Source organism: Calypte anna, chromosome 2, assembly GCF_003957555.1.
Source record: "Calypte anna isolate BGI_N300 chromosome 2, bCalAnn1_v1.p, whole genome shotgun sequence".
In the NCBI taxonomy this organism is placed as follows: Eukaryota; Metazoa; Chordata; class Aves; order Apodiformes; family Trochilidae; genus Calypte; species Calypte anna.
The window spans coordinates 90,942,601-90,969,309 of record NC_044245.1 but is presented as its reverse complement, the minus strand read 5'-3'; the positions used below and the strand labels follow the sequence as shown (position 1 = coordinate 90,969,309).

The 26,709-nt window shown below is 44.5% G+C and overlaps 1 protein-coding gene across 1 annotated transcript in view; it reads left to right on the top strand.

Moving 5' to 3' along the window:
- Nucleotides 1-6,167: 6,167 nt before the first annotated feature.
- The window catches only part of PARD6G (par-6 family cell polarity regulator gamma), a 67,302-nt gene continuing 46,760 nt past the window's right edge, over nucleotides 6,168-26,709 (top strand). Inside the window, exons 1-2 of the mRNA XM_030446337.1 lie at nucleotides 6,168-6,244; nucleotides 19,571-19,793. Coding sequence (XP_030302197.1) covers nucleotides 6,173-6,244; nucleotides 19,571-19,793 — 295 coding nt within the window. The 5' untranslated portion in view covers nucleotides 6,168-6,172. The remainder of the gene's footprint in view (nucleotides 6,245-19,570; nucleotides 19,794-26,709) is intronic.

Sequence of the window (26,709 nt, the reverse complement as noted above, 5' to 3'; positions counted from 1 at the left end):
GAGATTTCAGTACCCCAGCAGCTTTGGCTCCTAAATTATTTGCACACTGATATACATCAATACCTAACTGGGTATACAATAGCCATCAGTTAAGCCAAAGGGGTAATATTTTTTCTGACACAAGAGTGTGTTGATCCTATCTACTGAAGCCAGGGCACCTGCATGCAGCCAGCCTGGGGACCTCTGCCCACTCCCCCTGGAGCCTTGGCAGTACTCAGGATGCTCCCTTCCCAGCCTTGTTTCAAAACAGAGGAAAACTGAGCTCTAAATCAGTGTTCTCAGCACCCTTACATGGCCAGGTTCTTCCCCCACAGTGCTTCATCTGAGCATGTGTGCATGCTCAAAGGGGAGAGAGGAGTGTGACTTTCTCCACAGCTTTTTGGGCAGGGCTGCCATGCATGCCATCTGGGGACCTCCACCAAGAGCTGATGGGAAAGCCCAGCAGTGGGGTAAGGAGTAGCACTGTGGAGAAACAAAAAAAGGGGAAAAGGGGCAGGTAGTGCAGAGCAGTTCTCTGGAGAAATCCTGGGAGCTGCAATAGCAAACACCCATCTCTGTGCTCACTTGTGAGCTCTGCAGTGCAGCTCAGCAGGTGCCATTACCTGAGCTACACCTCTGGTGTCTTGGAGTATTTTGTAGTATTGAGTCATGGAAGAGGTTTTCTTGATGCTTCATCATCCTGGTAGAAGAGTTCCCTCATTGCTTGAGAACAAACAACTACCTCCCTTTTTCCTATTAAATGCCTGTGCATCTCTTGAAAGCCTGAAGGCGAAAGCTTTTAAAAGGAAAGAAGAATAAGACATTTCACCTCCATGAGGAAAGGGACAATGCTAAACCACTGAAGCAGCTGGTCTTCTGTCCAGAAGCACCCATTAATGCTGTATTGTGGCAGTATCCTTGCTCCCTTTTAAGTAGGCTCCTGTACTGAGGCAACTGATCTGTCCTGGCATTGTCCTCTGCATCTGATGAGGTAGAAATTAGCATTGATGTGGCAGGAACACTGCTCACTACTAAGAAAAAAAAAAAAAAAAAAAAAAAAAAGCTGTCATCCTCCCCGCTCTTCTCTGCTTCATTCTACGCTTCATTTTGGTTTACATTTAAAGAAACCAAAACCAATCCATCACTGCAGCAGCTCCCCCAAGCCCTTAGGACTTGTTACTTGTAATGCTTTAAAACGCAACGTGGGGATAGGGGAGAGAAAAATTAATCCTTGGATGTGAGTTGGATGTGAGTCTGAGGTATTTTTTCACCTCTTAGAGCATGCAGACAGTTTGTTAATACTAATGAGGCATGCGGCTGGGTGGAGGGAAGCTCCTTGCCTGCTGAAAAACAGCACTGCAGGAGTGCACATCGAGCACCCATTGCAGCACTTTTTTTGTTGGTCTGGTAAATAAAAAGCGTTTGAAACAGGATTATCTGAGTATTTTTCAAATGGCCTGTCATGACTCCCGAGGCTGCTGCCTTCCTGCCATGTTTAGGGCAAGAAACGAGAGCAATTTAGTGGCAGTGCTGCATGTGGCTGGCTGAGAGCAAACCTGCCCCCAGTGCTCCGGATGCATCCGGGGACGAGGCTGCAAGGAAGGGCTGGGAGACGGGCACCGGGGGGAAAAAGTGATTTAAAAGCTCTGCAGGTCAAAACCAGGGTAAGTGAAGTATGGATTACCAAAACACATGAAGATTTATAGAAATTGTCAAAGGAATGCAATGCCTTTGGCAAGCGACGAGAAAAAAAAAAAACAAAACAAAAAAAACAAACCCTGAAAGGTGCCTGAGCAAAAGAGGTTAAATTAAAACCATCTTTGTGACTCAGTTTGAGGAGGAAAACAGCTGGCAGGGGCTGCAGAGCCTGGTGCAACCTGGGGCCAAGGCAGCCGGGGAGCATACACTGCGTTTTGAGTCCTGCTGGTGTATGGAGCTGAGATCACTGCTCACCGCAGCACAGGCTGGGCACGGGAAGGGGAGGCAGGAGAAGACCGAATTTTCCCAAGCTGTCTTAATCGTGGCTCACCTCTGCTCTGGAGAAAAGGGATTAGACCTCAAAGTCACAGAGGAACGTGAAAGAAAGAAAGAAAAGAAAAAAAAAAAGAAAAAAAAAGTGTGTCACAGTGATTTTGCAAAAATGGACTGAACTGGATTTCAGCAAAAGCTTTGTTGAAAAGGATCCACTTTGAATAAATGATTATATAATTTTATTAAATAATAAAAATATCAATACATAATACATTATTTAATAAATTATGATATAATATTACTGTGGTTTTATACTAATTAAAGTATCTAGCCAGTTTTTCATACCTCTACCCAGCATGTGTCTATATTAGCTTAACCGATGAGCTATCCACAAGTTGATCATTCCCGGCCTCAGGATGGGTAAAAATTGCTTAAATTACAAAAGAATTTTTAAAGGATATTTAACTCAAATTGGATTTTCTCTAAGTGAAACACTTGCATTTTAAAGGTATGTTCATCGTTGCCTTCGTATTCATGAACAAAACCTGACAAAAATAACTGAAATTAAATTATCTTTTTTCAGGCTTGTTGATAGATTTTTTTTAAAGAGGCAAACCGAACAACTGAGAAAAAGCAGAAACCAGATTTTCTCAAGGTAGTTTGAAAAGAACCTTTGCTAGCAAGAGTCCCTGTGTAGATTTAAAGCTTGTATTTCCTCATGTTAGTGAATTCACCTTCTTTACTACAATGCAGGTTTACTGCAAGGTTGAAACAATCGGCAGAAAAGCAACAGCAGAAAAACAGCTCCTCTTATGGTTGAATAAAAAAAAAAAAAAAAAAAAGAGGCAGTGATCCACCACTTCTAAATTCTTGTAGCACAGAAAAAATAGAAACATTAGCTCATCTCCCCAAATGCACTAATTTGTGTCCTTAATACACCTGTTGGCTTCAAAGACAAAGCAGATGAGAAGAAAAGGATTGTGTATTCATGTGGTGATGGAAATATGAACCGGATCTGCGGTGGCTGCTGCTGACAGGGATGGAAGTCTCTTTAGCCCTGCTAGTAAATCAGCCCCTGCCTTATGCTTTGAAAGATGTATCTTTGTTCTTTAAGAATCCAGCATGGCTTACCAGCTTTATTCTGAAAAAAAAAAAAATAAAAAAAAAAATTAAATTTTCATTGAATTCTCATTCTGTTTATACACAGCTTAGTAGGCATTATTAGTTTCAGGAGCCTTTATTAATATGAAAGAGATGGTAATGAAGCATATGCATTCCCTGAAGGAAGCATTAAAGAAAACGAACCAAAGACAAATGAGTTTAATCTGTACTTCTCAAATTAACATCATATATACAAGATGCACCTAATTTAAAGTTAAGACTAAGATTAAATTGCTTATTAATTGCCGACTGCTGAGAACTCTCTCTTCCTTAGAGAAAATAAACAAACTAAAAATTTGAAACAAAAATTAATACAGCTCCTTCATTCTCTGTGGCTGTGTGACTTTGAGTTCAGCCACATCACTGTATGTCTGAAATGTGTAAGCATACTCACAGGGCTCTTTCCTGATCCAGGAGGTAGTGCAAGCAGCAGGGTCCCTTTCCAAGGGTCAGCTGGAGGACAGGTGGTCTGGAATAAGATCCCACCTGAAATTACTGCTACCAGCAATGCATGTAATACCAGCATTTCCCTTGCTTCAGGTTACATGACTAGTCCTTCAGCTATTGATTAACTGTGCTCTGGTGAACTGGCCTTGCTGCTGCAGATTTTGAAGCACTAAAACCATATGCATCCAGCTGTTGGAGCTCATCTTCAAATGGAAACATCCTGAAAGGGATGTTCAGCCCCTGAGCACCCCAGGGATGCTGCATCTCCACAGCTTGGCCTTGGCCATCACAGCAGGAATGTGAAGATACCACATTGCTCCAGCAAAGATAAAAAGAGGGAAAGATCAAGTTCATACAAACATTTCCTTTCTCAGCTCTCTAGACTTTATTTTTCCAGTTTAACCTAGAGCAAGCCTTCCAGACACAGTGCAAGCCCAGAACTCAGAATAATAGAATCGCTAAGGTTAAAGGGTACTTAAAAGATCATCTATTTCCAACCCCCTGCATGGCCAGGGACACCTTCCACAAGACCAGGTTGCTCAAGGCCCCAACCCGTGGAAAATGTTAATTTCAGATCTATTTTCCAATAAGCTGGAGCTGGTTTGTGGCTGGGGCATAAGCTTTGATCCTCCTTATTGGAGCCACATGAAAAGTAATCTCAGTCCTTTTTTTTTTTGCCCCTAAATTCACAGATATTCCCCATCACTACCACTGACACTTGTCCAGCATGTCTGGAGAAGGGGAGATGGGTGATTTGTCACGTCTTCTAAGGACTTTGTGCTCCTTCCTTAGACATGCAGACTATCGTAGGAGATGTTGAGCTGTAGAGAACTGGTTACACAGGTCTGTGTCTTTTCCTCAGCTTCTATACATCATGACTGATGTTTTGGGCAGGACTGTGTAGGAAAAAACACCAGTGTCAAAGGCTCTTGGTGACTAAAGGGAACTGAGTGAAGGAAAAAAGTCTGTTAGAATTATGAAGGTCTTTGACGAAAGATGGAAAAAAACCAATTCATTCAAGATGCTCTAATTAATAACCCACCTCACTAATAAAGGCTGCTAGAAGAGGAAGGCAGGCAACTTGATTTATTTCAAAGAGGAAGTGGTGCAAGCTCTTCTCCCCAAACTGATGATCTGTGGTCTCAAATTAATGACTTGCAGCACTTTGCAGATCTCAACACTCTTTATGAATAACCAGCTGTGTCTGGAAAGTGTGTGCAGGTCTGTCTCTGTGGCACACAATGGGCATCTCTGAGCACCCATACACTCCAGGGCATTTGGTGCATCACCAGCTGGTGCTTTTCTGGGTGAAGTTTCTGCCCTTACAGCCCAGAAAGCCAACCATACCATGGGCTGCACCAAAAGATGCATGGCCAGCAGGACAAGGGAGGTCCTTCTCCCCTCTGCTTCACTCTTGTGAAACCCCACCTGGAATACTGTGTCCAGTTCTGGAGCCCCAGCACAGGAAGGACATAGAGCTATTGGAGTGAGTCCAGAGGAGGCTTTCCAGTACATGAAGGGGCCCTACAGGAAAGCTGGGGAGGGATTTTTTCCAAGGACATGGAGTGCTAGGACAAGGGGGAATGGATTTCACGTGAAAGAGGGGAGATTTAGAGCAGACGTTAGAAATTCTTCACTGTGAGGGTGATGAGACACTGGCACAGGCTGCCCAGGGAAGCTGGTCTAGGGAAGCTGCCTGGAAGTGTTCAGGGACAGGTTGGATGGGGCTTTGAGCAACCTGGTCTCTGGTGGGAGGTGTCCCTGCCCATGGCAGGGAGGTTGGAACTGGATGTTCTTACAGGTCCCTTACAACCCAAACCATTCTAGGACTGAGACTTATTTTGGTGATGGGACCGCCTGTCAAACCAGGCAGGTGCACACGCCAGGGCCTAACCCCACCCGCGGACAAACCGATTTTACTTGGCGCCATCCCCGCTGCCAGCCCATCGGAGCGACACCGCCTCACAGCGCTGCCCAGCAGCCCCTCCACCCCCGACTACAGCCCCGACTCCGGAGGAGGCGGCCCGCACCAACCGGGCTGCCCGCGCTCGGTTCAAGCGCGCCGGGGCCAATTCCCGCAGCAGCTGCCGTGGCTGCCGGCATACCCCGGTACCCTCCACACTCCGGTACCCTCCACACCACCACACCGCCTCGCCGCAACCCCGGGGCCGGGTACCCGCCGCGGCTGACGGAGGGGGCGGGGCACAAGAGGAGGCGTGGCCAGCGGGAACGGAGGAGGGGCGTGGTCAAAGGGCGCGGAGTGGGCGTGTTCGTGTCCGTGGGCGTGCCCGGTTGCCGGCCCAGGCGCCCGCCCGCCCGCCGCCAGCCGCGGGCGCGCGGCTGTTCGGGAGCCGGAGCGCGAGCCCAGCGGAGCGGCCGCTCTCATTGGCGCGCGGGGACAAAAGTGTCCGCAGCGTCGCGGGACCGGGAGGAGGAGGAAGAGGAGGAGGAAGAGGGGGGCGACCGGGGCGCCGCGTGCCGCCTGCCCCGCTCGGGGCGATCGGCTCGCGGGGGGCGAGGCCCGCGGCGAGCGGGAGGCGGCGGCGGCGGCGGCGGCGGCGGCGCTGGGGGGTGGGAGGGGGAGGGAGGTAGTGCGGACATCGGGGCCGGGAAGATGAACCGGAGTTTCAACAAATCTCAGACTCTGCGGTACCTGGAGTGCAGCGCGGTGGAAGTAAAGAGCAAGGTGAGGAGAGCGCGGCGCGGCCTCGCCCGGCAGCAGTGGCGGGGGGTGGTGCGCCCCTGCCCGGCCGGCTCCCGAAAATGAATGGAGCCACCCCCTCCGCTCCGGCATCCCTCATCCCCCCCCCTCCGACACACACACACCGCCGCCTCTCTGCCCGGTGCTGCGAGAGCCGTGCCGCAGCCGCTGCCCGGAGAGCGATGAGGGGCTGGCGGCAGCCTGCGGAGAGGCGGGATCCCCGCTCCGGGCGCAGCTCCCGGCCTCGCCCCCGGTAAAGTCTCCCCTGCCCGGCGTGAGGCGGCGACGGCGGCGCGACCCTTCCCTGCCCGCCCCCGGGGGCGGTGGCGGGGCCGGAGCGGGCGGGCGCCGGGGGCCCCGCGGGCCCAGCTCCCTGCCGCTCCCGCTCGATCTTTTGTTTCGCCGCGGGGACTTCTGCGCTAACTTTGTGGGGCAGCTCCGAATACGGCGGTCGCCTCGCCTGACGCGAGGGCAGGGCTCCGGCCGGGGGATACCGGAGGCGGTGCTGCCCCCGCGGTGCTCCTGCCCCCCGCAGCCATGGGAGCGTCCTGCACTGGGGGCTTCTGCCATCTCCCGGGGGGGTGGTGTATCGGGTGTCCCGGCGCGGTTTGGTCAGAGGAGCGTAGGACCGGGAGGGAGAAGGGCCGGGTCCCCCCGGTCCGGTGCTGGCACCGGAATCCTGCGGTGGATCCGAGTGGGAGAAGCCGAACCGAGACCCGAGAGAAGCTTCACCCTCCCGTGGCGGCTTTGCTAGGTGCTACCTGTGGGTGCCAGGGCCAGCCATAAGCCAGGCAGCGTTTGCGGGTTTGTGTTGTTGGGGTATTTATTGTGTTGCAGCGGTGACCTGCAGGGCTGTCATGTGCGGACACAGCTGCCTGCCGGGGCTCGGCTTCTTAAAATGATGGTACCGTGTCCTGTGTCTATGGTTGGGTCTTGCTGAGCTCTCTTCAAGAGGTTCTGGTAGCTTTAGGTTGAGCCAGCGCATCAAAATCTGGTCCGCCACTTCTTGTGTGCGAAAAATAGGTAGCGTTTAAGCAAAACTGAAAAATCTCCCTTTAATCCCGTGTTTTATAGACGTGTAAATGGCGTAGGCAGTGCCTAGGTTGAAAAGTGTGAATTATCAGTAGCATGTCCCGGAATTGTGCACAGCTCTGGTGTCCTGGTTAGACAGTGTTAGAGGTGCAGTCTTTGGGACTTCGTGCTCCCCATGTTGTTCCTTGCTGCTGTTAGTATCTGCATGCAGATCAAACAGCCTTAAGCAACACGCAGACCTGAGGATGGTCGTATGGCTTCAGTCAGAGAACTGCCTTATGTCCAAGGGACTCAAATAATTTCTAAACGTGGCACCTTAAACGTAGGTGGAGGCTCTTGTTTCCTACCCTCCAGTTGCCACTTGAAGGGACTCAGCTGGCCTGGAAAGTTCCATCCTGCTTCCATTGCTGGAAAGTTTTGTTTCAGTTTGTACTGGTTCTGAGGTGTAAAACACCCACAACATTCATTGAGGCTCCCAAAAGCTCTAAATCCTGTTTTCTAGTTACCGAGTTACACCCAATGCACTGCATGAGCTTCAAACTAAAACTTTGACCACAGAGAAACATTTTTTTTTTTTTTAGTTATCCTTGCTCTCCTGCTCTAATGTTGTAATAGCTTGGGTTTGTTTTATTAACAATTAAAAAGCAACCTTGTAATGAACAGCTTTTACAGCTGCAGTAATCCTGTAAGTGAATCCCAGATGGTTTTACAGACACAGGGTGATTCAAGGAGGTTTTAAGTGTTAAGAATGACTACAGAGTTAGGGAGCGAAGGAAAATAAACTTGTGTCTGTGGGAGGGGTTTACTGGGGGCCTTCTGTAGCTCAGAGTTGTCACCACTGATAGCCCAGAAGTTAACTTTAGAGAACTGTGCTGCATTGGAAGGAAACTTGAAATAGAAGCTGTATTAAAAATATCCTGCTGAGGGCCTGCACCCAGCAATGGTCCATTAATATAAAGTGTGGGTTGCTGGAGGCTGTGTTGTTGAGGTGGTTGGTGCTGGTGGGGTTACACTATTAGTGTGCTTTGTGCACAACAACATCTCCAGTGTTTATGTAGCAGTCTGGTGCAGGGTGTTGGAAAACAGAGGTTGGTGATGACGTTGCAAGGTGGTTTTCTTTTGCTTGCAGCACTGGTAGGTTCTCTCTCATGGAGTCACCAAATGGCTAGATGTAGATCTAGTGAAAAGCCAGTGGTACCTGGCAAGGTACAGTTTGAAGACCTTATATCTTAGAATGTAGTAATCTTGTAGAGTTGGTTACAAGGCTGTCTGTCTTTTCCCTGTGAATCTCTGGGTTGTCCTGCTGGTGTTTTTATAGAAATACAGATTTATTTTTTCTTGATAGGGTGGACTACCTAAGGCTGGGGCAACAAAAAAAGATCCAGTAATGCTGCTTTTGGTAGCTGCGTGTAGTCAGCCTTTTAAACATCTAGTTGCCTGTGTTTTGTAAGTACAAGGCCTGCCCGGACCTGCCTGAGAACTCGAAAGTTGAGTCTTGAGAACTCATGATTTTGCAGCTATCTCCTGGGAGCACAGGCTGCCGGGTGAGCGGAGGTGGGTGCAGCTCAGCCTCTGCGCCAGGGCATGCTGCTGGACGGGGATCAAGGGATTCTCGGGTGGCTTTTCAAAGGCTGGGGAAGTGGCGGGCCGTGGGCAGGTGGAATCCCTTGTAGCGTAGGAGAGGGTGTGAGAGCATTGTTTTTACATGACGGCGGCATGAAGTAGCTTTTCTCCTTCTCAAGTTGGACATGAAGGCTCTCTGGAAGAAAGAGCTGTGGGGAGTCGGCTGGGCTACAGTCTGCAAGTGCTGGGGTTTTGGTATCGGTGCCTCTGTTGCAGTAACCAGGTGGTTCTTTCCTTAAGGTTGAACCACCACCATCTAGCTGGTGTGTTGTGTTAGTCAGGATTCAGAAATAGCTCCTGAGAAAACTGAGATTTTCTTGGATTTCTTGAGGTTTTTTTTCTCCAAAAGAAAGTTCATGAAAGGTGGTTTGTGCAGTTGATTATTCAAAGGAGTTTGTTCGTCAGATCCTTAGTACCACATTGCATTTGACACTTCCTTGGCATTCCCCCAGTATCCTTAAATTTTAAGATTCCTGATGTGTGTCAGATGATTATTTAAAAAAAAATAAAAGGGTGTGGGGGGAAGGAGGAGGAAGGGAGCATCTTGGTGGCCAAAGTCACTCCAGTCTTTCAACATCATTCTTGTGCTGAAGGGCCAAGACCAGCAGAGAGTATTCCTCTTCCCTTGTCCAGATTTGAGCTTTGTGGATGATTGGATTTCAGGTGGTCTAAAGCAGCCCGTACCTTCCATGGGCCTAGCCTACACCCACCCACCACCTGTACTGGGAAAGCAGCCCAGAAACATGCTTCAGCTCCTGATGCTTGTGTCTGTGGATATTTTAATTCCTTGTGGCTACCTGGTGGGAACATCTGCAGTGATGTGTTCTCTGGTGATGTATCTTTGCAGAAGGATGAGCTTTGTGGCACTGTTTACTACCTCTTGGTGTGTATCATCGTTTTTTTTTTTTCCTCTGGGTGACTGTAAGGTGCTGGAGAAGCCTCCTGGATCACTGTGTTGCAGCAAATACTGAAAATAAAAGCCATCTGTGTGCACCTCTGCTTTCAGACATGACAGTGATGGGAATTGCTGTAGCCTTCTGCTTTAAGAAATCCTCTTCCCTCGGGTTCAGTGCTTCCTCCCTTCCTCTGTCTTTTCCCCTGAGAGCTGCCATTATGATCCAAACAGAAGCTTATTGCTAGATATGAAAGTGGAAGGATAAAGAGAAATCTACTTAGAAATTGGTACATGTTGTAGGAAAATATTCACTGAATTGTAATTATACCTTATCCCTCTTCTCCCGTCTTTTGTGACAGAACACATCAGAAGTTCTTATCTGGGTGTTGTCTGTGTAGGATCTGAAAACACATTATCTTGCTTACTTGAAACAACTGTGCATTCTCATGTGTCTAGTTCCTTTCACCCATCAGGTGACAAGTATCTGTCCCCTCTTGAAGAAAAAATATCTGAAAAAGGATTCCAGGTGACCCTTTCTCTCTCTCTTCTCCCTTTTGCCAAGAGCTCCATGCCACGTGTGGGGTTCTTTGAATCTGTTTTCTTAAGAATCCTGCCTGTGGCCATGAGATCCCAAACCTATTTTTTCACTTTCTCTCCTTAGCTTTACAGAGAGGTTGCAGGCCTCTTTCCCCTTCAGTGTAAGTCTACAAAAGAAGAGCAAATATTTTAAAAATTTGAGTTCCTACATTAATGGTGAGATTTGTCTTTAATTATCCTCCATGACAGTCAATCTTCTCTTGTCCTGCTCTAAGTGGTAAGAGAGGGGGGGGTTGTTTTTTTATTTAATTGCTTTCAAATGCTAGGTAATCAGCCCAAGTGTATACTTGGGTATAGTAGAGGTATATATACACTTGGGTATAGTAGAGGTATAAGATTGATTGAAGCTTTTGCCTGGTAGCCTTTTAAATTGTTTGTTAGCGAAACCCTGTTTGCACTTTGAAACTGACAGGTGTATGTTTTTTTTCTTAAAAGTGGCAGAAAAGTATTTATTTGCTACTATGGTGTTTCCCACAAGCTGTATGAACAAGTTAAAATTAATTCTCATTTTTCAAATGTCAGTAAATGCACTCATGGTTTCCTGAAAAATAGTCCTTTGGAAAACAGTCCTTTGGAAAAAAGCCCTTTTTTTTGCTGAACAGTAGGAACTTTTGGTGCTGGCTGAGATTTATAAAAACACAGCTACCTGACACAAGTGCTGACTGTGACATTTCTGCCTTATTAATAGTGTCGTGTTTGATTGCATTATAAACTGATTTACAAATTAACAGTGATGTGACAAACATCCTACTACTGTAAACAAACCCATTAGGATAAATATGATCCAGCTAACTATAACCATATTTTCTTTTCCCCCTTCTCCTGTCCTGTTTTGACTTTGTTCCAGTAAATGTTGGTGTTCAGATAGAGGCCACAAATGGATTTTTTACACATTTTCAATTATAATTTGATGTATCCAGAGTACAGATGTGATACTGTTCTGGACCTTGAAGACCAAGAGAGCATGTTTAGAATCAGCTATGTGCATGCTTTCTCTTGTGAAGTCAGTAGCAGATAAAATAATGTGTTTTGGTCTTGGGCAAGTGTAGAAATCAGTGCTTCAGCAAACCTGCCCAGCTGCTAGATTGATGTAATACCTAGGCAGCTTGTGGGTGGTTTGTCCCTGCTCATGTGTCATCTCCTCTTCTTAGGGGGAGTGTATATCCATCTTTTTCCCCCTCCAAAAGTTGCCGATGCTGCTCAGACACCTCAGCAGCAGTGAATGTCCACATGACTGTCTAGCACTTAGAGAAAAAGAGATCTCTTACAGACTGGAGTCTTACACACATATAGTGTATTAAAAAGGCATAAATTATAACATCAAGAAATGTTATAACTTTAGCAATATCAGTAAGAGCAAACTTGCTTTTACTAGTCCCCTGTAAAGAAATTTTAAAGGTCTGGTGCTTCTCTGTCTGGTGTTACCTAAGTGAGAGAGGTTTACAAACTGTGGTTTCCAGCCTTTTGTACTTTGCTTTCACTCCAGCCCTGAAGTCTCACAGGCTTTCTGAAGTTTTAAGAAATGTTTTCCATGTGTAGCATGCTTGAAAATTATCAAAAAGCATCACTCTTTATAAACCTACAGGATGTTAAAACAGACTTCAAGCCTGTTTTAAATTTTTAAGCAGTACTTCCAAGTTAAGGTCATACTTGTCATACCTAGAATAAAAACAAGTGCAGTGAAAAGCCCTGTAACCAGCTGATTTAACTTCTGGTTTTGAGCTTCAAAACATAACTTGATTATATGCAAACCAAATGTGTCATGGACTCAGAAAACCACAGTGCTTCCCCCTCTCAAATGAAGACTGTGCCACAGCAATAGCAACTTGAGAAGGTTTGGATTGTTGCAGAACGTGTCAAGAGAAAGAGATGGTAAAGTTACACCCTTAAGAAGTCTTGACTCTGTTTTTTCCCTTCCCAATTTGCTGAGCTTTTGAGAGCAGGTGCTGAGCTTTTGAGAGCAGGTGTTGTATTGATTCTGATGTGCTAAATAGCATCTACTAAACTCCTGGTTCCTCTGTTATTAAAAGTCTTTGTTTTTTGTAGTAGGATGAAGTTCTGAAGTGGTCACTACCTATCAGACTGAAGTCTGTCTGTCAGTGGCTAGGTGACTTGAGAGAAAGCTGATCAAGCTCCTGCACAGCAGCTGAGACACAGCTATTGGTGCTGTGCATGTTTGCTGCCCTTTGCAGGTGAAGGTGCCAAATTTTGCAGCTGAAAAGGTGTTGGAGAGACAAGTCATTTTGCCATAGTTCTGTTCAGGTGATAGCTGTAGTAAGCACCAGCACAGTGTATCTATCTTCTCTCATCTGTGCTATGGCCCTGAGAATGCTAGTGCCTGTAACTGGAGACCTGTGTAAAGCTGGGACAGATGCTTTGTGACCCATCAGTCTTCAGAGTAGGAAGGTATGCTCAGGTGCTAGGGGTGTAATCTCGGGTCCTGGGTAACAACAACAACAACAAAGAGAAGTAAAAATCTAGTTACCAAAAGATGGTAGTTTCTCTAGAATGGTCCTGAAGTTAAAATTCAGCTATAGGCTTGGGTGCTAGCTGTGCTAACTGGATGGTTATCAGTATCCCTAAGCACTGACCAGAAGGCTGGGGTTTCCATCTTGTCTTTCAAGACCTCCCATGCTCTCCTACTCTTGATCCTGCTCCCAAGTTCTTACCTTTGCTTTCATAATAATTTTTAGCCTAGTAGTAAGTTGGGAATTTCTGAGCTGCTTAAAACTTCAGCCAGTCTGTCTGTCTTACGTCTTTGAATTTTAGTCTTGCCACACTGAAACAGTCCTAAGGGGCACTGAACAATGAATCTTTAATTTGATGAGATGCTTTTCAAAGTTGAAAAGTTGTTTACAGCCAAGTCAGAAAGGAATGTCTCCTGTGTGAGGTTAAAATACCTGTGGAGGCTCCCTCTGGCAGGCTGCAGGACTAGCCACCTCCAAGTAACTCTTCAGGGGTGCAATTAATAGTTCTTTCCTTGGGAGTCCCTTATCATTCCCTTCGTGAGAGATTTTTTGTGCCCTTTATCTGGGCTTTTAGTAACAAAGAAAAGCTCTTTAGGGGATTGATTGCTTGCCCTTAATTACCTTTAACATACTGGCCAGAAGATAAAGATGAAATGTACCTCTGGAGACATTCCATCCCTCCAAGTGAAGGCAAAATCTCCTGGTACGGATGTAGTCCCGTTCCCATTGGAAATTCCTCAAGTTAATTGAGGCAGAAGTGTCTGGGACAGGGTGTGGTGCTCCAGCCCCAGGGCCACCCTGCCCGGGGCCATCCCTCCTGCCTCCACCCTGCACAGCTGTTCCCAGTCCCCATCAGGTCTGGCAAGGGTTGTGTGTGTGCATCAAATTACTTCTCTGCAGCTGCTGTTGGCCCTGAGCTCATGGGGAAACCTCTGGCGGAAACTAAACGGGTTTTAAATAAGTTTGGAACCAGCCAGAGCCCCTACTGCTTACAGGTGTTTTGTAATCATGCAGATGGTTGCTCTTCGTAAATGCTCAGAAAATGGTTTGCTTTTGCTAGAGACCTGCAGGGTTGCCTTTGTGCAGGAAACCAGGCTCACAAATTTCTCTGCTGTTGGCAGTGTTGACCAGACCTTCAACAACACCAGTGCTGGTTTTTTTCCCCCCTCTGAGTGGCAAGGTGCCAAATGTTCATTTCCTCTTCATGCTGATGTTTACATGGCAGATGTGTGCATCCCATGTTGTATCTGTGCTAAAGCTGTGCGTTCAGATGGTGTGTGTGGTGCTCACTGTTCTCTTGAAAATACAGGATGAGCTTCATCTAGGAAATTCTAGGAGGAAATTCTTTACTATGAGAGTGGTGAGACACTGGCACAGGTTGCCCAGGGAAGTTGTGGCTGCCCCCTCCCTGGAAGTTGGAGGCCAGGTTGGAGGGGGCTTTGACCAGTCTGGTCTCTAGTGGGAGCTGTCCCTGCCCATGCTGGGGGGTTGGAACTTGATGATCTTAAAGGTCCTTCCAACCCAAACCATTCTATGGTTCTGTAGTACATCCTTTGCAAACAGAGTTTGGTTTGTTCTGAGTAGGGGACTGGAAGGAAAAAAGGAAGAGATTTGCTTTTGGAAAGGTAGACCAGCCACTTAGGGCAAAGATTTATTTTAAAGGCTTTGCTGCAAATGACCACTTCTTGAAGGAGAACAGCACTGTGGGTTTAAATAGCAAGAGTTGAGGCAGTGAAGAAGTCTGCAACTGTGTGCAGCCTGGAGGCAGTACTGACTGAGAGGGTAGAGAGAAAGCAGACACATGGGTGACCTGGTGGAAGAGGAGCTACTGGCAAAAGGGTGGCAAAGAAAGGGATTATGAATTTAGAAGAACAGGCTGAGAAATTTTCTTTTGTGGATATAAGAAATAGCTGGGTGGTAGGGAGGCAAAACATTGTTTAGGAAAGTGAGGGAAAAGTACAGAGCAGCAATAAACACCAAATCTGGCTGTGCAGAGAAGAAGCTGAAGGCGTCCATGGGTTTCAGATACTGAGCAGAAAAGACCTGTGTAATTAATACACATATACTGGATGGTGGTGATGAAGTTACAAGTGCTGAATAAGGCAGTCTAGTGGTCTTCTGCCCAAAAATCATGAAAGAGTGTAATTTATAACAGCGAAATGAGTAAGCTTAGTTTTAAGGGGCCCTTTTGCTGGCTGTTGAGCATCTGCGAAGACATCAATAAAAGACTGCATGGGAGGCACACCTCAGGAGCAGAAGTTGATCTGAAAGTGATGGGAACAGAGAAAGAAGCTGAATTTGTCTCTTAAGTGCAGAAGAGAAAAAAGTTGTCATGGGCCAAACCTCACAGCCTGCTGGAGAGTGTTAAAGGGGGTTGCAGAGTTCTTCAAATGAAAAGCAGAGGCATGAGGCATTGTGGCTGAGAAACATGAAAAAGAAGCAGAACCACTGGATTTCTTTGTGGGGAGAAAGTATTCTAACAATTAAAAATATTGAAGCATGGCTGTATTTTCATGGGGGAGTGAAAGGGGAAGGATACAAGGGAGAAGGGTAGGAGTATGGCACAATGCTAGTCAAAAAAAAAAAAAAAACCTGAGGGAGAAGGTAGTGAAATTGTGATGGGGTCCTATGAAGGACAAATAGGATGTCTTGCTCTTGTGATTGTGTCTTGGAAGAAGTATCAAGACGTAAAAAGGAACTGAGAAGAAGACAAAATCCCACATTTCCCATCAGCTTGATTGCTGGGATAGAGCAGAATTGCTTTGGGGCAGGGGGAAGATGTGGCTGGCAGAGAAATACAAACAAGAATGTGACAGCAGAGCTCTGAAGTCCTAGATGAAGTCAGCCAGCATAAATCCATTTACATTCAGTGTCATCCCTCCATCTCTTTATTGGCCTCTGCTCCTTCTCACTGATCAAGCAGCCTGCTCGGGTCCTCCCCATTTTGAAAGTCTTGCAGGTAAGCAGAAATTAAAGTCTATTCAAGGATGAAAGTGTTTGTTTCACTTTCTGTTCCTGATATTTGCTTCATGGGAGAAGTAGGCGGCTAATATAATTTATGTTTATTGCTAAATGTTGCTCATTGATTGATGTCTTCTTACTACAATAGCCTGAACTCAAGGACAGCAATAAACTAGAGGGATGTCTCTTCATAAACATAGGGCTTTGTTTTTTACCCTGTAAATTTTTTGAAGCCTAAAATTTAAGGGAAATTTTTTTCTCTCTTTTACTGGCAGGTAACTTTTACGTTTCACAGAATAGCAGCCCACCAAGTAAAAAAACATTTGAGTTCTGTTCCTCTGCTCCCTCCTCTCCTCTGACCCTTTGCCAGGGGGCAAAAAAAAAAAAAAAAGGGCAGTTGAATGCTCTTGATTCAATTGAAGTAAGCATTGGTCAGTTAGATGTGACTTTCTTCTTCAACACAATGTTTATCAGAACAATTTGCTTTTTATTTTTTCTAATTGTTCTTGGCACCTGTTTTTTTCTCAGGGTCCCTGCTTGTATATATATGTATATACATATATATATATATATGTATACACACACAGCATTTTGTTGGGTGCTTTTTGTCATCTAGCTGCAGACGGCAAGTTTAGTGCCTGATTGATACTTTGGAGGATCTCAGTACTTAAAACCAAAATATGCACTTCGTAGATTTTTTTTGTCACAGTTAGCTCTGTCAGATTACATTCTTTTAGGTTCCCTTGGACCCTCCTGCCCTCTGTCTTCTGCAGTAGTAGGTGCTGTATTTGCATTAGATAAATAGGTCAGAATTATTTACTTCATGATGGAAAACTATTCTGCTTGTTAAAACTGTTAGTTTATCAAACAGTGTAATTACAGTATTGTTCTGTCAGAGGCTCTGCTGGCAGACGTGGGTCCTTGTGTCTCATTCTGTGGGGGGATATCCTAAAGCTGAACTTTGTTTGTATCTTGGAAAAGCAGATAGTTATCTGGGCTATCTGTGCAAAGCCCTCAGAATTTGTAGTTTCTGGAAGATGTGTTGTGGATGTTACCTTGAAACCCTGGGCTGAATACAATGCAGAGTGTACCCAGCCTCCAAACTGCTAAACCTGTTATTACTGCGATACTCTCTATCAGCCTCATTAGGGATGGTGAATGAATGGCCACTGCTGGAACATTTTTTTTTTCCCTTTTCTGGAAAGACCCACGCACAATGGCTGCTGCCTGTCTATGTGGCAAATTATTCAGCTAAACTACTACTACAGTAATACTAACCTTTAAATAACAAAACATCATCTGCATTATCTGCTTAAATCTTTTGAAGAGGCTCTGTCCTCCTCGTACTCTTTCCAGCTCCCTTGTTGTAAAGGGCTGCATCATGCAAGAAGCACAAGTGAAATCGCCTGTGTTTGTTTATTGTCCTGTCCTGAGGGAATTTGTCTCTTGGGCTTTCCTGAGGCTACACATGAAAACAAGTTCATTTGACCATACTGCATTCACATCAGACCTCAGCACCCGAGACTGCAGTTTGCTTCCCTATGGCTGGGTGATTACCCACATTCACACTCTGCCAATATAGATGTGTCTTTCTCCAGCTGTCCTTTTCTTGTGTGGCAAGTTAAGCTGAACTTTGGGTCAAACCAAGGTGAACCCGTCCTTGCTTCTCCTTTCTCATGTCACTTTCCTGCAGAGTATGATGCCCCAGCTGTTCTGGCAGAGGGGAAACTGCACAGTGCCCACATCCTTGCAAGCCGCATGCATTCTAATGATCCTGAACAAGTTGTTAGTCCAGTTAAAAAGTGGTTATTGGGATTGGCATCCAAACACCCTGGCCTGGCACTTTTTCAGCTAGAGGATTCCTGAATTCTGGTTCAGATGTGTGTGTGGAGCAGAAGATCCAGCTCTAAACAGAGCCTACAACAGCCTTATTTCTGCCCATTTAGTCTGCCATGTAGATTCTAAACTTAACCCTTTAAGAAGATTGGTTCTTGTTTGAACCTGGGAGAAAACCTTTAGGATAGTTTTCAAATAAAAAGAATTTAGCTTTGTTTTTGGTTTTTAGTTTTTAAAATGTGTCAACAGGAGTCAGTTGCAACTTGCATTTTTCTGGAGAGGGACAGGGAGTGGAGGACAGAGGAGGACTGTTTTTCCTCCATTGGAACCAGCTGTGGTTTGTTCAGCTTTTGTGCATTTGGACGGGCACTCTGAATTGAAATCCAAACTGGAACTAGCAGTTAATATTACAAACAAGCACTATAATTTGACTAAACAAGTTTTCAAATGCTCACAGCCAGGCCTTGATGCTGAAGAGTAGGGTTTTCATAACTACAGAAGTAATTTGAGAACATACTTGCAAAGTAGAATGGGGTTTTTTTTTGTTTTTGTTTTATTGCTTTTTGAGGTTGGTTTGGGTTTTTTTTTTTTTGGGTTTGTTGGTTTATTTCTTGAAGATGATTATGGTGATGATTCATACTTTTGTTAGTCTCATCAAAAGAGTGGCTTGCGTGTGTAAGTTGATTTAACATTTGAGAACCTCTAAGCAAAGTCATTCTCCATTTTGAAGAAGAATTTATCTACAGAAAATTCTTAATTTTTTGTTCTGCTTGTGTGCTTGTTAGTTTTTTGTCTTTGGTTTCTTGCCCTGATGTTGACTGACTTTGCAAATGAGAACTTCCATGATACCCTAGTCACAGCCCTCCTTGTTCTTGGATTTGTGAATGTGTTCCCATGCTTTCATGAATCAGTTAGCATGATTTAGGGGTTCATTTGATGAACAGTAGTTTACTAGTACTGTACACTCTGAGCTTTGAAATTAAATATACCAGAAAGATGATTTAAGCTAGTTATTTTAACGAAATGCCTGGTTTTTTTTTCATTTTCTTAATTTCCTTGGTTAGAGAATCTGATTATTTTATTCCTGTTCTTAATAGCATATTTGGCTTCTAATACCAGAAATAAGGTTAATTGAAATATTTTCCTCAGATCACTTCTCAAATTTTTAAAACTTCAGGGATTCATTATATCTTTAAGTTGTCTTGTGTAGAATCACCTCTCCCCCTTTTTAACAGCCACTTACTTGTCTGTAAAGCTTCAAAAATAGAAACCTGTGGAGTGACAGAAAAATTAAGCCCACCAAAACTAGCTTAGAATAGGAACTTTCTTCCTCCTGTATGGATAGTAGAAAATTTAGGAGGCATGTAGGGCGAGTGTGTTTCATAACAACAAGCTGCATACTTGCATACCACACTTCTTTAAAGGTCTTGTGGTTGGAATCCCCGTGGTATTGATTAGAAACGTGCAAAGCATTTTTATAAGGTTGTTTGAATAGCTGAGTAACTTCTTTTGAAAGCAGTAGAGAGAACACTCCTCCTTTGGGGAAGAATGGTTCTGTGGATGCCTGAGATGATGGCAATGAATAATGGAGCTTTAAAATTAAATCCTACAAGTTGAATTATGTTCTGGGAAATTTCATGAAAACTTGATAATTTAAAAGACCACTTTCTTTTAAGGTAGCACATTTCAGCATATCTGTTTTCCAGCAGGGTGGTGTCTTGGTAGTGCCATGGTTCTGTTCTAATGTAAGGACATAAAAGGCCATTTGTAGACTTGTAAGCACCAATGTGTCACTGTATTAATCACAGAAAGAGAGGGGTGATGCATGCCACATTCAAATGCCTAGGTAGAGCACAGTGGTGATTTTTGATAGCTGATTTTCTATTTTTTCTCTTGCAGTTTGGAGCAGAGTTCAGAAGATTCTCCCTGGATCGCTTCAAGCCAGGAAAATTTGAAGACTTCTACAAACTAATTCTTCACATTCATCACATAGCCAACCTGGAAGTGATGATTGGGTATGCTGATGTACATGGAGACCTTCTGCCCATTAATAATGATGACAACTTTTTCAAGGCTGTTTCAAGTGCTCATCCACTACTCAGGGTTTTTATACAAAGACAAGGTAAGATGCACTTTCACTTTAGTGCTTCAAAGCGTGCCAGGAACAAGGTGAAGAGTGGATTTGTGGCCCTCATTTAAAGGCTGAAATGATGTAAGAGGGACCTTAGGCACTTTATTGCAAGGAATGGTGTGACTACCTGTAAGGTTTTTGAAGGACAAAGTGCTGAGAATGACCAGGACCTTTACTGAGGGAACCATACCTTGTGCTGCTTGTACTGTGTCAACACTTGAGCGTGCCGGCTGCACCAATCCATTTGTTTGAGAGAGCTGTGAGTCAGGAGGGAATCCTAGTGTTGTACTGCTACTTCTAGCTTATCTATCCACCTTGCCAGTGTCATACTCAGATGATTCATGCTTGTGTAGTGTGGGAATACACTCAGGTATGTAGTTACAAAAAACCCAGCAACTCATGTTGTGTCACAAATGAGGTCTTGTTTGATTGTGCAGACCCATTTTGAATTATCAAGCAAACCTTGGGCAGAATTTCCCAAGTGTCAAGATGACATCAGGTTTAAGTGGGTTTATGTTGTTCTTGTCAAGCTTTTATTGCAGATATATGAAACCTGCTTCTTAAAGACCATGTTTTGCCGTTCCTTCAGATAAGGATTGGTGTCTATATCAAGGTATCCTCCACACAGGGCTCCTTAAATCCCATGGGAATCTAATGCTGTCTTAACACTACCTTCATGTTTCTTTCAGTCAGGTAGTGATTTTATAGCAGAGCACTTTGGGAATTAAAATCTTGTCAAAAGCGTAGTCAGAAATGAGACTTGATCTGAGACTTAGAGCAGTCATGTAACATTTTTGGCCTGCACTCTGTGCTGCGTGGGCATTCATGCTGATAAGGATTTAGCAGGAGGCCCCAGCCTGCTCATTGGTATGAGCTGATGTAGTGCATGGCTTCATTTGGTGTCCTTGGATACATCCAGGGCTGTGTGGCCCTCCCCCTTCACCCCTTCAGAGTATGTTCTCTGCTGCCACCTTTTAGATGGGAATAACTGCTCAAGAAGGCAGTGGAGAAGAGGGTCTAGGGCAGGAAAAAAAAAACAAAAACCAAAGCTTTGTTTGTATGTCAGATGAGTGGAAATGTCTGTGGGAGAGCACTTGGGTTGTCCTCTCTCTTTTTGTTCAGAAAATGCAAAGGTGGATGACAAATCTATTGAAGTCTTCTTCCTGGAATGCCTGTTAGGACTTGTGAATGCTCATGGTGGGTCAGGTCATGAGGAATCACTTGCATGACTTTGCCATGCCTCCATCAGTTCGAGTTGGTTCATGTCTCTGTATCAATCCTGTTCAAAGTGCAGCTGTCCTTGCTGTTTGGGCAGATTGCTGAGGCTTCTGAGTATCCTGAACTCTGAGCTGGGAAAGGAGTTGCCACCAAAATGCTGATTGCAGAAGTATGCAAATGAGAAAAAAAATGTTGACTACATGTGGCAAAAATGCCCCCTTCTCTTCAGTTGGAGGCTTATAGCATGTACATGTGAAGTATTTCCTTTTTTTTTTTTTTTTAATAAATTATTTTCTTTTATCTATTGTTGAATGGAAAGAATAATGAAGACAAGTAAGGAAGCTCATACAAGAGGAAAGACAGCCCCATGCCTCCTCATATGTGACAAAGCAGGAAAGCTTTCCCAACACACATTCTGCTGTGCTATCACTATAAAGCTGAAGGGAACAGTAAATTATGGCCCTTCCCTTTGGTTAATGGCACCTTTAATAAGGGACTCCTGGGATTAACAGTTGAGATTCATACTAATGGATGCTTCCAAACATTCAGGTCCATATGAGGAGAGGCTGAGGGAGCTGGGGCTGTTCAGCCAGAAGAAGAGGAGGCTCAGAGGAAACCTCATCACTCTCTACAACTCCCTGAAAGGAGGGTGTAGCCGGGGGGGGGGGGTTGGTTTCTTTTGCCAGATGACTTTCAACAAGACAAGAGGGCATGGTCTTGAGTTGTGCCAGGGGAAGTTTAGGTTAGATATTAGAAAGAATTTCTTTACAGAGAGGGTGATCAGGCATTGGAATGGGCTGCCCAGGGAAGTAGTGGATTCTCCATCCCTGGAGATATTTAAAAAGAGACTGGATGTGGCACTCAGTGCCATGGTCTAGCAACCGCAGCGGTGGTAAAAGGGTTGGACTCGGTGATCTCTGAGGTCCCTTCCAACCCAGCCAGTTCTGTGATTCTATGATTCTATGATTTCCTTTTCTGCAAACAAGTCTTTAGAAATTGTTCCCTTCAACAATAATAATGAGTTACTGAAAGCTTGTTGGTCTGTTCTTCCTTTGCTCCATCATACCCCTGCTGTTTTTACTGCCTTCAGGCTGAGATGGCAGGATGCTGGTCCTCCTGCTGGAGTCTTGCACACGAGCAAGGAGAAAAGCACCAAGAAATCACTGTGCCATCCAGGGGAATGTGGTGTGCCTGCCATGCTTCAGCTCACACCTCAAACTCTGACTTGAGAGGCAGGAAATTAGGCTGACAGAGATGCTAGTAAAATATGAGGCCAGTCCTCTTCTGTGGCTTTGAAGGAGACTGCAGAGCGTGGGCTCTTTCCAGTGTGTAGAGTCAGGGATCACTGCTCTTCAGTGGGAGAAGTCCTGGGAGGTGGCTGCCAAAGGTTGCTCTTTGAGTGTTGTATAGTTGGGAGATTTTGAGAGAACTGGACAGGAACATGGAAGTAATGGAACAGTTGAAGTTCAGGTCTTTTTCTAGCATAGCAAACTGTTAATCAGCAGCAGGATTAGTCATCTTATCTGGTTTCCCAGTTTATAGCTGGGTTATCCTGTCTCCTGTCAAGTGAATCATGGTAAAAAAACAGCTTAATTGTGTTTCCAGAGTGGCAAAATAGGTAAATTACTCTTCATACAATAATCAAGCAAGTGTGATTTTTTTTTTTTTCCTAGTTGTTTTTTATCTGAGCTTAGTCTTGCACATTTTCAATTCAAATGTACTTCCCTCAGTTGTTCCCAGAAGCAAGCTGTGTGTGCCAGATTACATGCCATACTGGTGTCCAGGTGTGGGGGGGCTGGTTTATTCCACTTACTCCTTTACATTTAAGTCCTATAAGCCCCAGTTTTTCCAGCATCACAGTAGCTGTTTGCTCCCTGGGCAGAGGATGTCAGCGTATCAGCATATAAGGCAGCCTTTTTACTAAAGACCTGAATTGCCATTCCCAGAGTGCTTACAGCAGTTACTGTTCATAGTTTTGGGGGTCTTGAAAGCTGTAGGGTGTTTGCAGATTATGTTTGAGTAAACTCATGATACGTTTTTGTAGCTTAGTGATCCATCTTTTGAAAGCATGTGGTGCTCTTCTTCTTTCCCTCCAATACCAAATTACAGTTCAGACAAAACTCCTAATTAGAGAACCAGGCTATGAAAAGAAAAGATAGTTTTCTCTTGACTTGCTTTCCCAGGCTGCAAGTATGGGTTGTGTCCTGTTTTATAAATGGATGTGGTTCTTTTAATTAGCACAGTAATGATTTATATCAGCTGATGCTTAGAGCCTAAGAATTTATTCACTGATATCCAACATACCCAGAACTCTGTATGGAAGTTGCCTGCTTGTGAGGAAGGAACAGATGTCCCAAAGACCTTAGAACAACACAAGGAATTAATGGATGCATTTGTCTTGCTCCATAGTAACTGAACTCTTGCACTCTAGCCAAGATTTCCATGAAGGAAGAGATTATCTGATGATGAAATTTGGTCAAATTTTTTTCAGGACTGCATCACTTGAGGATATCTTAAAAACTGAAAAAAAAAAAAAGTTTAAATGGTTTTATGGTAAGTGGAGACAGGGGAAGTGCTGGAGGGTCATATGCTGGATCTAGTTTTCAGTGTAGCTTTGTCAAAAACCACACTGCTGGCAGGAATGTGAAACATGGAATGATCTGAAGATCATTCTAACAGTAAACCTAAATAAAGCACTTTCTACAGCTAAGTGGAGAAGGGCCTTACATAATAATTTAGTAAATGCCACACAGTAACTGTTGTTAATTAAGGTGGCCTGAAGATGGAGAATCATCGAATGGTTTGAGTTGCAAGGCATGTTAAAAGTTACCCAAAGACCAGGTTGCTCAGAGCCCCATCCAGCCTGGCCTTGAACACTTCCAGGGAGTTGGCATCCACAACTTTCCTATGCAACCTGTTCCAGTGTCTCACCGCCCTCATAGTGAAGGATTCTATCCTAATGTCTAACCCAAATCTGCCCTTGTCCAGGTTAAAGCCATTACCCTTTGTCTTTCTACTACCCTTGTAAAAAAATCCCTCCCCAGATTTCCTCTAGCCCCTTCAGGTGCTGGAATGTGACACATTATCTCTCTTGAGCCTTCTTTTTTCCAGTCTGAACAGCCCCAGCTCAGTGTTTGTAGGACACGTGCTCCAGCCCTGTTATGATCTTCATGGCCCTCCTCTGGACTTGCTCCTGAAGCTCCATGTCCTTCCTGTGTTGAGTGTTCCAGAACATCTCACAAGAGTAGAGTAGAGTAGGGAAATGACCTCCCTGGGTATGCTTCTTTTGATGCAGCCCAGTATACAGTTGGCTTTTTGGGCTGCAAGCAAATGTTGGTGGCTCCTGTTGAGCTTCTTAGCCATCACTCCAAAGTCCTTTTCCTCAGGGCTGTTCTCAATCTATTCCCCACCCAGCCTGTAATTGTGCTTGCAATTGCCTTGATCCATGTGCAGGACCTTGTACTTACTTGGTCTTGTTGAACTAAATGAAGTTGGCATGAGCCCACCTCTCAAGCCTGTCAAGGTTTCTCTGGATGGCCTCCCTTCCCTCCAGTGTGTCAACTACACCACAGTCTGGAGTCCTCAGCAAACCTGCTGAGGGAGTGAGTGCTTGATCCTACTATCCCTCTCACTGACAAATATGTTACACTGGTCCAAATACCAGCTTGTGCCTGCATTACCTGGCATTTTGCAGCCTGGGAAATTGATAGTGTGTAAAAAGCCACTAAGAACCATCTTCAGAAACTTAAGTGACTTTTCTTTTGTAGTTATATTTTCATAGTCCATTAATCTAACAGTAAACCTGAACACCAGTTGTTGCATTTCTCCTTGAGTGGTTAGAGCTGCTGTCTACCATCACTTCTCACCTGAAGCCTGATCCAAAGTCAGCAAGGGAAAATGCGCACTTACCTAGTTGGGTTTTGGATTTGGCTTGTTTTAATTAACAGTAAATTAAAGATTGGAAGGTGCTGTTTTTCTTCAGTTGTGTGCAGTGACTAATGTATTTGAACTGCTGTGCCATGCAGCATGTTTCTGTATGTTCAAAAGCAGTTCATAATGCTGCAGTTTGTTCTTTACCTGGCAAAGTTCTGTTCTGCTCCAAGTACCAACGTCTATGCTGATTAGCTTTCTTCTGGTACAACCAATCACACTCAGTTTTAAAATAAAAACGTGCTAATGGGAATCATGCCCAGGTCTGACTGAAGAACTGATGTGGGTTGTTTTATTGTCTTTCATACTCTAAGCAGATAATCCCCAGGAATGGTGGTTAGCTGTCTAAGCACGTGTTAAAGACAAAAACTGGCTTTGAGGCCGCAACTGAAATGAGAGCCATTTCCAGCTTCCTACAACTTTTAACTCTGCTCAGCCTTCTAGAGTAGGTACAGTTGGAAAAGTTGTCATTGAAGTCTTTCACATCATCTCTTTTGTTCTTCAGTAACTGTCCTGTTTATTTTACAGCATAGGCTCTAATATTTCACCTTCCCAAAATCTTGTTTCTGAACAAGAACAATGTTATTTTTACTGCTGTTGTAAAAGGCATCTGATGTATTAAGTAACGAAATGGGTTGCAGCACACGATGAGGGAAAAGGTGGGTTAGGTCTTCAGTTTATCTGCCCCTGTATAAGAGGAAGAGGGAGAAGAAACTCTTGTGATGCTCAGTGTAACATCTTGGTGTGCTGTGCTGTTGGTCAGACTGTCACAGGGCTGCCACCCGATCTCCTCTGCCCTGGAGCTGATGTCACCCAGGGTGCTGGGCAATCTGAACAAAATCTTTGGCAGAAAACCAGTTGTTTGAGTGAGGAGACAGCATGGGACCAAAGGAGATTTTAGGTGACTTAACACTGTTGTGAAGCCTCTGCTTTCTGTGAGGAAGAACTTCTCTGCTTTTAGCCCTTGGAAATGTAGAAAGCCACAGTATTTGGAAAGGAGGCATCTTGTCTAAGGTCTGACAAGATCAGGGCATGGTGGTAAATTTCATGCTAGTATAATAGGAATTGCTGATAGGCTTAAATGAAATCCTTTTATGATTTTCCTTAGAAACATTTCTGGTTTTGAGCTGGAGGGGTCTTTGAATGCTTGTCAAGCCAAGTAATCTTTGTCCCACTCAAGCCCTTTGATATCTGAAGATAAGTAAAATGCAGCTGTTTGTTCCAGTCAGGTCTGGCAACAAGCTACTGTAGCTTCTCTGCTTTACCTTTCATGTGCAAATGATGAGACTGGGTAATCATTGTCTTTCAACTACTTTATTAAGCATCTTTGAAAACATGTTTTAGCTGGCTTGTTAGGCAGAAACACAGAACAGTCTCAGATCTTGTTTCTGGCAGGGTTAGTGATGCCTGGTGGCTGAGCAGAGCCAGCACGAGGGCTGCTTCTCTCCCCTTCCTTGAAAACTCCATTTTTAGAGTATGACGATATTTGATTTTCATCACCAGTTGCTTTAATTTCAACCAGAACACCTGGTAAGCAATAATTTTAAGTGAAAGGAGGGAGAAGCATGTGGAAATACCATATCCTACAGATAGGATATATAGAATCAGTTGATAACTGGTGGAGGGAACTGTCGTAGAAATGTACACTATGTAATCGATAGTTTTAAAGCTACACGGGACTTGGTTTAAGTTTCAGACTTTTATAACAGTAATAAAAAAGCTCTTAATCAAATAGATATTAATAATAAAAATAGACTTT